Below are 13,553 nucleotides of genomic sequence, written 5' to 3'. Positions count from 1 at the left end.
ACAGTAGGATACTAAGTTGACATACAAGATATATTTGTACAGATTCATATTAGTCTAATTATTACAGTGTTGTATATATTAATAAAAGTAATTAAAAAAAGAATATAAAACTGTTAGGATGAGGGACATTGTTCAATTGTTCACAATACTAGCAATTCATCAGGCTTCTTGCATCCACAGGGTTTGGGTGGTGGTTTGTTTGTTTGTTGACTTTAAATACAGAAAAGCTAAAGTAACATCAATGGGTCTAATAACCTGTGGCTTCTCTATAGGATGGAGATAAAGAGGCAACTAAATCTCCATGAGGTTCCATCCACAACTCAAGGCTTCCAGTGGAGCGAAAAGGATGTGAAATATGTTTACAAAATATAATGCTGCCTTTCACACATGGAAAGCTTGGGACCACTGCACGGAGTAAAGCCAAACTGCAGCATCTGAGCTATGTGTAGCTCCCAAGTAGTTCAAAGCTCCCATTCCAGATTGACATTACGTGATCAAGTCTGTGGTGATACAGTCTTCTAGAAAGTAAAACAAGGGCTTATAGGCCTTGTGAATATTACAGATGATTTTGTTGGGTCATCTTGGGCACAATTGGACATCCACTACGGGTATCCTCTCTGTATTGTGAACCACTTCACTCAATCTAAGTGGTTTGTACCTTGTGAGTCTTGACTCAATGAAGAATACAACTTAGAGGGTCAGACAGTTTTCGCTGAGGTTGTCTTTCCTTTGATCTTAATAGAAATCTGATTTTTTTCTCTCACTGAATCTGATACTGCAATTACAAAGACCTTTGTTCCCCACAAAATACTTTCTTAATGGGAGATAAAGGTACTACATAAAGTAAAAGGGAAATGCAAGTCTCACAAAGTTTCCAAGATAACATTCAACAAGCCTTATGAAAAACTTCTAGGAAGGTAGGTGGGCACCTTTATGGAACAGATGGAGAATTCGGTAATTGTCATCCGCTTGTAAATCACAGATGCACTACAGATCTTGCTATGGGACTGAATGAGATTGGTGGTTCGCTTTTTTTCTCTGTCTAGTTCTGTAGTTCAAGTCTATCAAATCTAAGAGAATTATCTGATGTGCAATAACTTCAGGGACATGGAAGAAATTAACTAAGATCTTCCATTTAGGTTGATTTTGGATTTGGTTTTAGTTTGTTTGTTTATTTGTTTTGCTTGTTTGTGTTTTTTGAAACTCATAATGCAAATCTACATTGTAAGGTTTATTCATGCCAGTGCTCATGACTGAATAAGCTTACAAAAAAAATATTGTTTCACTGACACTTACTATCTCTCCAATTTAAGGATTTCTTTACACAAAATGAGGCAGAAGTAGGAGAGTATAAACAATTTAAGACAACTAGTGTCTAAGTTACTGTGTATGGTAATGTAATGCTATATGAAAGTGTTACGGTTTCTTAACAGTTGAGTAGCCACTGCTGAAGCAAAGAATGCAATTATGAAAGTTATCACTCTTGTACGTAGGAATACAAAATGTGTACTGCTCACTACACTTCATATACACACTCCTATTATTATTACTAATACCATCTTTCTATCCGAGCCTGACTTTAAAACTATTCCATAGTGATTGATTCTAAATATTAAGTCTTTTAGAAGGCATTGCTATTTTTAAAGGAAGAAATATATATTTTTAAAAATATTAGATTTTATTTCAAAATACTGTACATTTTACTTTTAATTGTTTTAAAGTTCAAATTGTAAGGTGTGTTCTTTTTTGTTCAAGAATTTTAAAAGCAACTAATTTAAATATGCAAAATTATCTTGAGTTGTTCATACGTGAACTTAAAAGCCATGCAACACAGGAAAATTAAGTAATTATGCCTCCAAGTTATTTACTGCAATTAAGCTCATTTATCATATGCAAATTAGTGCAAACTGGTCTCATTAGTTACTAAATTACTCAATATGAGCTGAACAATGTAGCACTCCAGTTTGTAATGAAAAATCCCTGTAGAGGCAAGCAGTATCAATTAAGCTAATTTGCATATGCAAATATATTCACTAACTTTCCCTTTTCTCTATATTTAGTTCTACATTTCCTGATTATTCCTCATTATATGAAGAATATGGGGTTACTGACCCTTTTCCACACCTTCTCAATAGCAATGAAGTTACACAAAAAATTCAGGGGCCCTGAAAAAAATGATGAAAATCTTGCTAATTTTTAAAACCAGTTTCAGCCAAATTTTTAATAGTAGGTACCAGAAGTAATTTTTTTACTGGATTTATTTGATAAACAGATATCTATATCTATCTATTTATATATATATATATGTAAAACTGAAAATGTCTATTCACATTATAACACCACTTTTCAGGAGAAAAAGAATGTAGAAGATAACAAAAGCAAAGCACATAATTTGGCAAATCAAAAATCTTGTCAAAAATCAATTAACATATTGCTATTAACCAATTTTCTCCTTCATTACATGCTATTCCACCATTCATAATTCAGGTGATTTTACTTGGAAAACATTTAAAAGATATTGCACTGAGATGAAGTATCTAACATAATATAGTCCAGGCAATCATGTTTTGTGGTGTCTTTTTTTCCACAAGCACACGGTGGATAGTGTCTTTGGCTTCAAACCTAGCATGAGAACCTCTTCAGCATGATATACAGCAATCAGATGTGGCTTGGAGATTTTTTGACATAGCACAAAATCTTAAAATGGTTTGGGTTAGAAGGGACCTTAAAGATCATCTAGTTCCAACACCACTGCCATGGGCAGGAAACCTTCCGCTAGACCAGGCTGATCAAAGCCCCATCCAACCTGGCCTTGAACACTCCCAGCAATGGGGCACCCAGAACTTCTCTGGGCAACTTGTTCCAGTGACTCACCACCCACCTAATGAGAGTGTGCATAAGTGTTGCATTTCATATGGAAGCAAAGTATAAGCCTCTGTGGATATCTAGATTTGTACAAAAGACAAATGCAAAGGTGCATGCAGCCTTATGCAAGTGAAGTCTTTTAGGAGTTTTAAATTTCCTTTTATCAGTGTTTTTACTCAATTTTCCATCTCTGGATCTATGCAAAGGTATAAATGTGTAGATTTTTTTGGAGTTGGTAAAGTCTACTATCAATGAAACAGAACTAATTGTATGATCACTGGGCACAAATGCGATCTCAGATCAAAATCAATAACTTTTTGACTTTTATTTTTCTTCTGACAGGCAGTTTTTTAATTTTCTAGTTTCTCCACTTCTTAACTGTACATGGGAGAATACCTTTAGTAGTTGTATCAATCATCAGTTAAGGATTCCTTAATATTAAAAAAAATTGTCATCAATTAAAGCATTCTTCATTCAATGATAAATATTATATGTAAGTATATGGATTTAATAATATACAGATATGACTAACATATATAATGTATACATAGACATGACTAACTGATACTAGCTACTTGTAGACTCAAGATGTAAAAATATCACAATATGCACCTGCATTTCTGTTTTTGCAAGATCACTATAAATAAACTATATCCATTTTTTAAAGATATACTATATTATGCTTCTCGTTTGTCTGTCAATAAATTTTGAAGTATCAAAATATTAAAAGGATTAGAGAGGCTCCTTAATTTCTGAGCTTACACTTAACCCCGTCTTCAAAATATTAACAGCAAAAGGGATTACACAAACTATTAATTCAACTTCTTCAGACAGCAGACTTTGAAATCAAAATTCCTAAGGTGTAATCAAGGTTGTTTACTTTTCTTGCAAACAATACTTATCATGATAGTTATTTGAAAATAATTTCTAGGAGCAGCAGACTAAATGAGAACATATTAGAACTGTATTCCATGACAGAATCTGTCTGATTGTTGTTTTAAGAATAATTTTGTCTTCTAGTGATTATCTTTCTACCTATAAGACCACAAGGCAATGCTTTGAAGTTCATTCTGATCTGTTTAGAAGTGGTGTATTTGAATACATGACCCAGGCTTTTGTCCCAAGGGTCGATTACTCTTCAAAAGTAAGACAAAATCTAAAATAGAAAAAACTATCCACTACTATTAATTCTTTTTGTCCTTTATCCATCATCAACAGTCTATCTCTTGCAAATATCAAAGTGGAACTTCCTATTATCAATTGAGAGATTAATGGGACTAATTTGATAAAAGCATTACCTCCTATGAAAAGGCCACACCTCAACAGATATTCAATACAATGCTGATGATAATTTTGATTGAAAATCCTCAGTTATGGGTACAAGTGCCATACAGGGGTTTTTTTAGTAGTAGTATGATACAAGTTATATCCCGAAAACACCTTAATTTATCACAAATAAGTACAAAAAATGAAAAACACAAGGGGGATCTAGTTTTAACAAGCATGAAAGTCACTGATTGTTTTAGTATCCATTGAAAGAAAAACTCAAATATTTGGTAGTTTTCAAAGTGGCCATCCTAGGTTTTTTCATTGTCATTCATAAGAGTAACACTTAATACTTAAGGAGTGTATATTAATCAGTCTCAATTATGTTTTATGAGGTATAAATAATATTGTAAAAAACATGCATTTAGGATCTATGATATGTTTACACACTCAAAAAAATGACAAATCATATTAACTGAAGTATCACAAAACTGCTCTTTCTTCTTTTTTTCTACATGTATGAGACAGCATAACAGTGCTAAGCCTAATGTGCAAAGAGAGTACTGCAGATACTGGAGAAGATCTCTAACATGGTAACTACAACAAAAGTAGTTGCTTACAGAATCAAAAACTTGACCCAGACCTCTGCCAAGAGTGCACAACTAAGCAAATAATTTAGTTCATTATTTTTGTTCCAAAGAAAAATTAATTCTACCAGTTAATTTTTTGTTTTCCCAAAATTATCTTTGTTGCTATTCTGCATTTAGTTACTTTATGAAGATGTGAAAAATTTGACATTATCCATAGTGCTTCTGAACGCCACAGCTGAGTTAGTACAGAGAGATAGCTCTCAATCATTTCAAATTAAGTGGAATATTTCTCATGATAATATCCTAATTTCCCTCTTTTGTACCTCTCAAAAGATAATACACCAGGCAATATATTTGCATTGAGAAGCTGTGTACATTGCTAAGTAAGAGCAGTTATTCAGTGCCACGCTTAGAAAAGACTGCGGTTTTTATTTCCATAGGGCTGAGGTTTGCCTTAATGCAAAAACACATCACATTTTCTTCTTAACTGCTTCTACTCCACGTTTGATTACTGCAAAGTAAGAAAGGCTGTAGTAACCCTGGCAAAACAAAGCATACATAAGGATGTTTCCATCAGGTCATTGTTTTTCAGTTTAATCTTCCTGGAATATGATGACTTTTACCATGAGACTAAATAGTTTGAGAAATACCAGATTAGCTTTTATCTCATAGTTAAGGAGACCTAAGAGTCATGCTGCTGTTCTTTTTTTATTCTTTGCAGATTGCTCCAAATTTGTGATATATAATTGTGACAACTGGAATATCATGGAAGAAAGCAGTGCTCATAAAACAAAGTGGGGGAAAAAAACCCAACCCTAAATTGATACATGACACGTAAGACAAATCAAATCACCAACACAAAATACTACCTTTTACACACATACACACAAAACATAAAGGCATTCTGCGAACAAACACCAACTGGACAATTCTAAACAGCAAAATATGGTGATTCACCTAAAATAACACTTGCCCTCCCTCTCATTAACATTCTCCCAATGACAGACTTTCTAAATAGGAGAAATATGAGCATAAAAAAAATCTCATTAATATAAGTGCTGATAACAATACTATTCAAATTATTGGCAGCAATATGACTAGGTAGTTATTTCAATTTTTCTTGGAAAAGCCATTTTTTTACCTGTAAAATATGACTTCCCAAATGTGATTCAAATACTTCAATGGCAAGGGCACTGGGACTTCTCCTGCGCTGGGCACCTATAACTGAATAAAAAACAGTTATGTTGCAAGGTCTGTACATTCATTTCTCATGCATTCTGATCACTGACATTAACTATTTGAATGTTTTTCATTTTATACATCAGTGTTAATTTCAAATTTGCCTTCTACATAGCATATAAAATTAGTATCTAATTTCAGACTAAAATTTGAAGGAAAAAATAACTTTTTTTAAAAAATATATAAATGTAAAAAAAATCTGGAATTTAATCGTTTGTTCAAATATATTCCAAGTCCCTGTAGGTTTGATGAAAGCACACAGAATTTAGTGAAAAATGCTACTGAAAAAGAGGCTACATATAATGTAAATGTTTTGAAATGTGGGGACAAGAACTAAATATTACTCATGAATTATGAAGAGATGAGAACATGTTATTTATCTTATTTGAAACTGAAATGAAATAAACACAACATTAAAAAGCCAACATTTGCAAACACATCTATTCAAAGTTCTTAGCATAGGGAAGTATTTTACTATCCCAGGTATCCATGTTTTTTGCTGAAACAGGTACTTGAAACTTCAGCTTCTACATTTAAATTATGTAGTTTAAAAGTATAAAGTGAGCAATAGGCAGTTACACTTTAAAGACATCAGGGACTACAAAAAAGGCTGAGAGATCACAAAACTAATATTCCATTAAACTCTCTATGCCAAGAACACAAAGCCAGCAATCAAGTCTGAGTATAAACAAGAGTAGGCATCTGTTGCAAGATGAGTTTTTTTCTTAAGTCTAGGCTATCTTTGCCTCACGATCAGAGAAAGCTAGAGCACAGAAAAGACAGCACAGGGCTGCAGGAACTTTCCTTTCCTGTCTTAGTGACAAAAACAGGCATATCTGCAGCAGAGAGAAGAGGCAAAGTTCATTCTGAACCCTTTTAAAACATTTACATCCAAAGACCCTGATTGTCTAACACCTCTGAAACCATCATAGCACTAGTCCATCTTTATGTATTGCTGTCTTTACAATGTATGATAAGAAAAATGAAATACCAAGGATCCACTAAAACAAGCAGAATGAATGACTGTCATTACTGAACAGGCTAATTTAACACCAATGAAAACAAAATACAGAGCAACAATTTCTTAGTCTTCTATGATACTGGCTGCCAAACGTGATATCAGTAGGAAATGATAAATGCCAAGTAATGATAGTCATATTGACCTAAAAATGTAATATCATTCCTTATTGATGTTTCATGTAATTTCCTTGCAGGAAATTCTAAGCTATTTATACTGGGCAAACAGGTGGCTTCATAGCTAATAGATTAAGGCAATAGCTCATAATTACAAATGGTGACTGCTGTAGAGACAGTATTTTCTAAGTCCTCCTCTTTTCTCATATTCAAGGACACAGACACTAACACCTTAGGAGAAAAGTCTTCTTCAAGCTGATATTTCTCAGAGAAACTTTAGCTTCAGCTGTAGGACTAAACAAAATATATAGCAATGTAAGAATTTTCAGCATTGCCATTAATTACTGTCAGTCAGCACAATGCTTTGTATGGTTATTTAATTTATAATCTATCAGAAACCAAAAGGAAATTAACACTTTTTGCTTGCTAGGCATTGCTTTATAGTAGTCTCCATAAGAGCATTGCAAAAAGCAAAAAAAAAAAACCAACAAACCACCCTGAAAACCTGCAAAACCTCCCTGAAATCCTTTAGGTCCTTTCATTCTTCCATCTAGACTGTGTTATATTTTCTGCACATTGTCTGAACACATTGCCATTTGGAATTTACCTTTCAATTAATTTTCTGTTTCCTGCCCATATCCTTCCTTTACAATCCTCTACCATTTGAAAGTGTATCCATTACATATTGAATCCAGTTCTATGATGTCACTTGCAGGTTTTTTAGCGTATAAGTATCATAATTTGAATAAAGTGCATGAAGTCAGTGCAACACTCCTTACAACATTTGTATCTTTAACCTCAAATGACACTTACAGGTAAGTCATTGGTTTTTCATACTTGGGACACTCAGTTCTACATCTCAGATGAAAATACTTTAAGGTCATTGAGTTAACTAGAAATCAAAAGAGAGTCAGATCTTAGCTTTAAAATTTGTCAATTAAATCCTCTATCGATGACCGCATCCTAGTGGCTGGTACGCACATAGACGAATATCACGTGGTACTTTTCATGCCATTCAGTTCACTGACATTTTTACACCAGTAGAACTCTTGGATTTATGTGTCTTGCACTTAGTCAGGTGGTGTGGGGTTTCAATGACAGTTCCTAATTTTACAACTAGCATAAATACATTGCACAGAAAACCATTACATTTCTGGTAGCCATGCTGCAACTCTTTTTTGATAACTGAATAGATGTTAAATATGCACTTTACTTCATGCATTTCCATAACTATCATTCTTCATATTTTGAGGAATAAGACAAGAATATTGAGATAAATATAGAACAAGGGAAACAAATTATTTGATCTTCTGAATTCATTGCCTCATTATTTTACTTACTTGTGCTTTCAAGATTTCTTGATACGTATTTGCAGCAGAAAAAATATGCTATTTTGGGTATACAAATGCATATTGCATTGATACCTTTCAGAAACATGGCAATCTCACAGTCCAGTCACAGCATAAAGACCTTTATTTGTACTGAATGAATTTTTGGCATGACAATAGACGAAAGGAAGACATAGACTGAAACAGCTGGATTAAAAAGCAGGACCAATGTTATTTTACTCTAAAATTTCAGAGCATAAACTATAAATACTGAACTGGCTTCTACCACACAAGCCACATCCATTCATCTAAATCTCTCATCCTGTGGATGGAACCATCAGCAGCCAGAGCTCAGCTGCTCACAGAAAACTTGGAAAGCAAGAGATTTAAGATTTATATCACAACATCGATAAATCAGACCTTCACAGACCTAAAGATCTGGATGCACATATTTTTTAAAAATGTGGATTACCTTTTAAATGCAGACTTTCTACAGAAACGACACAGTGAATTCATGAAAGAAATTTCTTCTTTCCATTAACAGCAAGCAGGGGAAATTAGGATGTGGAGAAAGTTAAGCATGTGTACCAAACTGCAAAAGGAGTCATAAAGGAAACAGGTTCCAAACCCAAGTTAAATTCTTCTTCCAACCTTCTCCTGTTTTAGTAGTGTGAACAAACATCTTTGAATTTCATATGCAGTCATATTTCACATGCAGTCACATGCAGCCTACGTTTAGTTGACAATGCTTTAGGTTTTAATGCACAATTGTGGTGGTTGATCAAAAAATTGCCCAAACCAATATTTGTATTAAATATTGACTGTAATCGTGACAAGAAGATAGGAAGATTGTTTTCACACTTGCACTTTGTAGTGCTAGAGCAGAGGAATCTGTTTTCTAAACTGTTTTACTTTCCATGGCATTGGACTATGACTTTTACTATCCAGGCTGACATGTCTGTTCCTAGCATATGATTGTTCCATAACAAGTTATTAACAAGGAAAAAATTCTAACTGCTTATTAATTCCTCTTTAAATTTCCTCCCTCAATGACTCATTTGGCTAAGTATGAGGTGAAGGAAGAACAACATCCTTTTCAGTGTATCTTGGGGGCAGTCTAAACACGCTTAATGCAACCTCAAGAGCACTGGCAATTGTGCTACAAAGAGTAGGAAACTATGGAAAAAGAAAAATGTAGGCTGCCTAACAAAGATTTCTATGCATCCTGAAGAGAGAGGATTTCCTCTTAAACTCAGTTCTAATGTATGGGAGCACAGACCAAAGACTCATATTCACTGTGACTTTCTTCTAGTGAAGACAAAATTGTAATTAAACAGAAGCAGTATTCCTTGATCACTAGGAGTGAAAGCACAGAACATGAGCACAGTAATCAGTTCTGCCTAAAATACTTTTGTGGGACTTTATATGCCACCCCTTAACATGAACTGGTTTCTGTGGAAAGTTTGGGAAAATTCAAACCAAGAGTTTTTAAATTATGTTGCTTTAATAACAATTCTAAAACTAGTTCTAAAAATTATATCAAACTTTTTAATTGATTTCCCTTAACCATTATTTACTCCTAAAGGATTTTTCTCAATTAGCCTCCAAATCCTTATTTTTTGTATTTCATTTTGTTGATTTTTCTAAATACCACTTTTTGTATGCTTGGGAGCAGAGGTGGACATAGGGCCAATCCTGCTACAACCTTCTAGACAATCTGCTATCTGAAGAATTATAAAAAAAATGGAGCTCATCTGGAAGAGCTCTAATTATGACTGCCAATAAAGTCATACTTTAATTAGCAAAGCCTGAGTAGATCTACATAAATAATATAATAATAATAATGGCCCATCTTCGCGAACGAAGATTTGGGGAAAGGTCTTTTTACCTTTCCAGCCTGCGCAATGGATTTTTTAGGTGAGACACAGCCTGCGCTGAACTGAGCCCACCCTTTAATCCTAAGGTTCATCTGCCGGGGCCAGGCAAGCTTGGACAATGGCAGTGAGGTCCTCAGGACGTAGGTTTGTTTAGAGTGTCCTTCTCATAGATGGATGGCCTCACAGGGCTAACGACCTCCATCAGGCCAGGAGACCGGGGAATCGAACCCGTGGTCGCAGCAGTGAAAGTCCTGCACACTAACCACTAGGCCACCAGGGGTCTCCGATCTACATAAATATGAACATTATAAACACCCACCAAAAAGAAAACTATCAGCTCTATTCACAAAACATGTAACCATATCAGGCTAATTTCATAGAAGCTTCACAAAGGGTTGGATAATATTTCTCCCCATAGGTATCAACAAAATACATGATAGATTCAGATAAGACAGCATAAGAAGTAGAGTTTTCTGAAATGTCTCAGGTGACTGTATGCACAAAGCAGTTCACAGCATGAGTGTGGCTGTAATCTTTTAGGCATTCTTTTCCAAAATGTAACATTTTTTTATTCCAGAGTAGAAAAAAGAGCTATAGAAATGACAATACAATTTCTACTACAATCAAGAAATCCAGGATTTGTTGAGGAAGAAGAGAACTGCTCACCAAGCACACCTTGCACTGCCATCCTGTCACGCAAGAAAAATAGCCTTTCGTCTTGCACGCAGCAAGCTCCAACAGAAACTCTGGGACATTCAGAACAAGTGGTGGATCGATCTAGCTGCAAAAACTCAACTATGCGCAGATACGGGTGATCACAAAGGATTCTATGAGGCCCTGAAAACAGCATACGGGCCCACATACCAGGTCCAAAGCCCTGTACTCAGTGCTGATGGTCAAATGCTTCTAACAGATAAAACCTCCTTTCTTAATCAATGGTCTGAACACTTTCAGACTCTTTTCAGTACCAACCGTGTAGTCCAAGACTCAGCAATTCAGTCCATCACACAACAACCGGTAAAGTATGAATTGGATACTGCCCCCACTTTAGGAGAAACCCTCAAGGCCATACAGCAGGTGAAAAACGGCAAGGCAGCTGGGGTTGATGGAATTCCACCCGAAGTCTGGAAACATGGGGGCCTTGCACTCCATACCAAATTTCACGAGTTTGTGGTGCGCTGTTGGGAACTAGGCGAATTACCATCAGACCTTCATGACGCAGTCATCATCACTTTGTATAAGAAGAAAGGAATTAAATCAGATTGCTCAAATTACCAAGGCATTACTCTGCTCTCCATTGCTGGCAAAATCCTGGCAAGAATACTCTTGAACAGACTAATACCCGCTACAGCAGAAGAAATTCTACCTGAAAGTCAGTGTGGTTTCAGAGCCAACAGGAGCACCACAGACATGGTATTTGTTCTCAGACAACTGCAAGAGAAGTGTAGGGAACAGAACAAAGGTCTTTATGTAACCTTTGTCGATCTCACCAAGGCTTTCGATACTGTGAGCAGAAAAGGTCTTTGGCAGATTTTGGAACGTTTAGGTTGTCCCCCCAAGTTCCTTAAAATGATCATCTCACTCCAGGAGGATAAGCATGGCCAAGTCAGATATGGTAACACACTTTCTGAGCCCTTTCTAATAAAGGCTGCATTCTCGCTCCTACCCTTTTCACAGTCTTTTTCAGCATGATGCTCCAAAGGGCCACGGCAGACCTCGATGATCAGGATGGTATCTACATTCGATATCGTACTGATGGAAGCCTATTCAACCTAAGGCGACTGAAGGCCCACACCAAGACCTTAAACCACCTTGTCCGGGAGCTGCTTTATGCTGATGATGCTGCCCTTGTTGCCCACACAGAAGCAGCCCTGCAGCATTTAACATCCTGCTTTGCAGACGCTGCTGAGCTCTTTGGGCTGGAAGTCAGTTTAAAAAAGACAGAAGTCCTCCATCAACCTGCACCTCAGGAAGTCCCACATCATCCAACATCACCATTGGCCAATCAGAACTCAAATCAGTCCAGCAGTTTAATTACCTAGGTAGCCTCATCTCCTTGGATGGTGAGATTGACGGAGAGATAGACAACAGGTTAGCAAAGGCATATAGTGCCTTCGGAAAGCTTCATAAAAGAGTTTGGTGAAATAAACACTTGAAGAAAAGTACAAAGATCAGTGTTTACAGAGCCATAGTGCTGTCTACTCTTTTATATGGCTCCGAATCATGGGTCATCTACCGCCACCACCTGCGACTCTTAGAACACTTCCATCAACGCTGCCTCCACACAATCCTAAACATCCACTGCTCAGATTATGTGACCAATACATCTGTTCTTGAACAGGCAGCAGTCACAACTATTGAGGCCATGTTACTGAGAACACAGCTGCGTTGGGCAGGACACGTCTCCAGGATGAAGGACCACCGCCTCCCTAACATCCTGCTTTATGGTGAACTTGCCACTGGCTGCCGCAAGAGAGGAGCCCCGAAGAAAAGATACAAGGACTCCCTGAAACAACATCTCAGCCTCGGGCATATTGATCAACATAACTGGTCTACTCTGGCCTCCAATCGGGAGGTCTGGAGACACACCATCTATAATGCTGCTGATGCTTTTGAGAAAGCACGCAGGATCACCCTTGAGGAGAAAAGACAACACAGAAAGAATCGAGCCTTGCAGAATATACCATCTAAGGAGTCTTTCTGCTGTGTCTTTTGCAACCAGACATGCCTATCTCATATTGGTCTTTTTAGCCACCAACGCGCTTGCAACAAATGTGGGTAGAGCCCTTCCCAAATCTTCATTCGTGAAGCCTAGCCATGACAATTTCTACTACATTTGTCTGGGTGTAAAGCAGATTCTACATGAAAATGTATCTTTTGTTATTTCTAGGAAAAATTTCAAATTTTCATGGAAGAAAATGCAGATGAATGTGGCAATCAAGGTGGCTTTACAGGAGAGGTGAGATGTCATCTTAAAACCTTGGGGCTTTCCTATGACACATAACAAGTAATTTGGAAATGCTTGAAAGTTGTGTTTTCTTAAAGACAGAGACACTGACTGAGGGGCTAAACTGAACAACAGATGATGTAATCTCAGTGAAGGACAAAGTATAATCACATTACATGCCATAAGAAAGACCAGTATTTCTGCATGCTAGCGTCCATAGAATCTTTTGGAAAAAAAATTACTTTACTCCATATTTTATACCTTGTGATGAATATTTTTTTAGCTATTGATTGTTCTTTTCTGTCCC

The 13,553-nt window shown here is 36.2% G+C and overlaps 1 protein-coding gene across 8 annotated transcripts in view; it reads right to left on the bottom strand.

The window, feature by feature from the left end:
• Positions 1-13,553, bottom strand: part of NPAS3 (neuronal PAS domain protein 3) — a 621,722-nt gene that overhangs the window by 301,642 nt on the left and 306,527 nt on the right. For all 8 annotated transcript variants that reach the window (XM_027670455.1, XM_027670463.1, XM_027670480.1 and 5 more), the window contains one exon: positions 5,863-5,945. In XM_027670455.1, the coding sequence (XP_027526256.1) occupies positions 5,863-5,945 (83 nt within the window). The remainder of the gene's footprint in view (positions 1-5,862; positions 5,946-13,553) is intronic.

This window comes from Neopelma chrysocephalum, unplaced genomic scaffold (assembly GCF_003984885.1).
Source record: "Neopelma chrysocephalum unplaced genomic scaffold, ASM398488v2 Primary Assembly neopelma1_24, whole genome shotgun sequence".
In the NCBI taxonomy this organism is placed as follows: domain Eukaryota; kingdom Metazoa; phylum Chordata; class Aves; order Passeriformes; family Pipridae; genus Neopelma; species Neopelma chrysocephalum.
The sequence above is the reverse complement of the archived record's forward strand: the minus strand, read 5'-3'. Positions and strand labels throughout refer to the sequence as shown.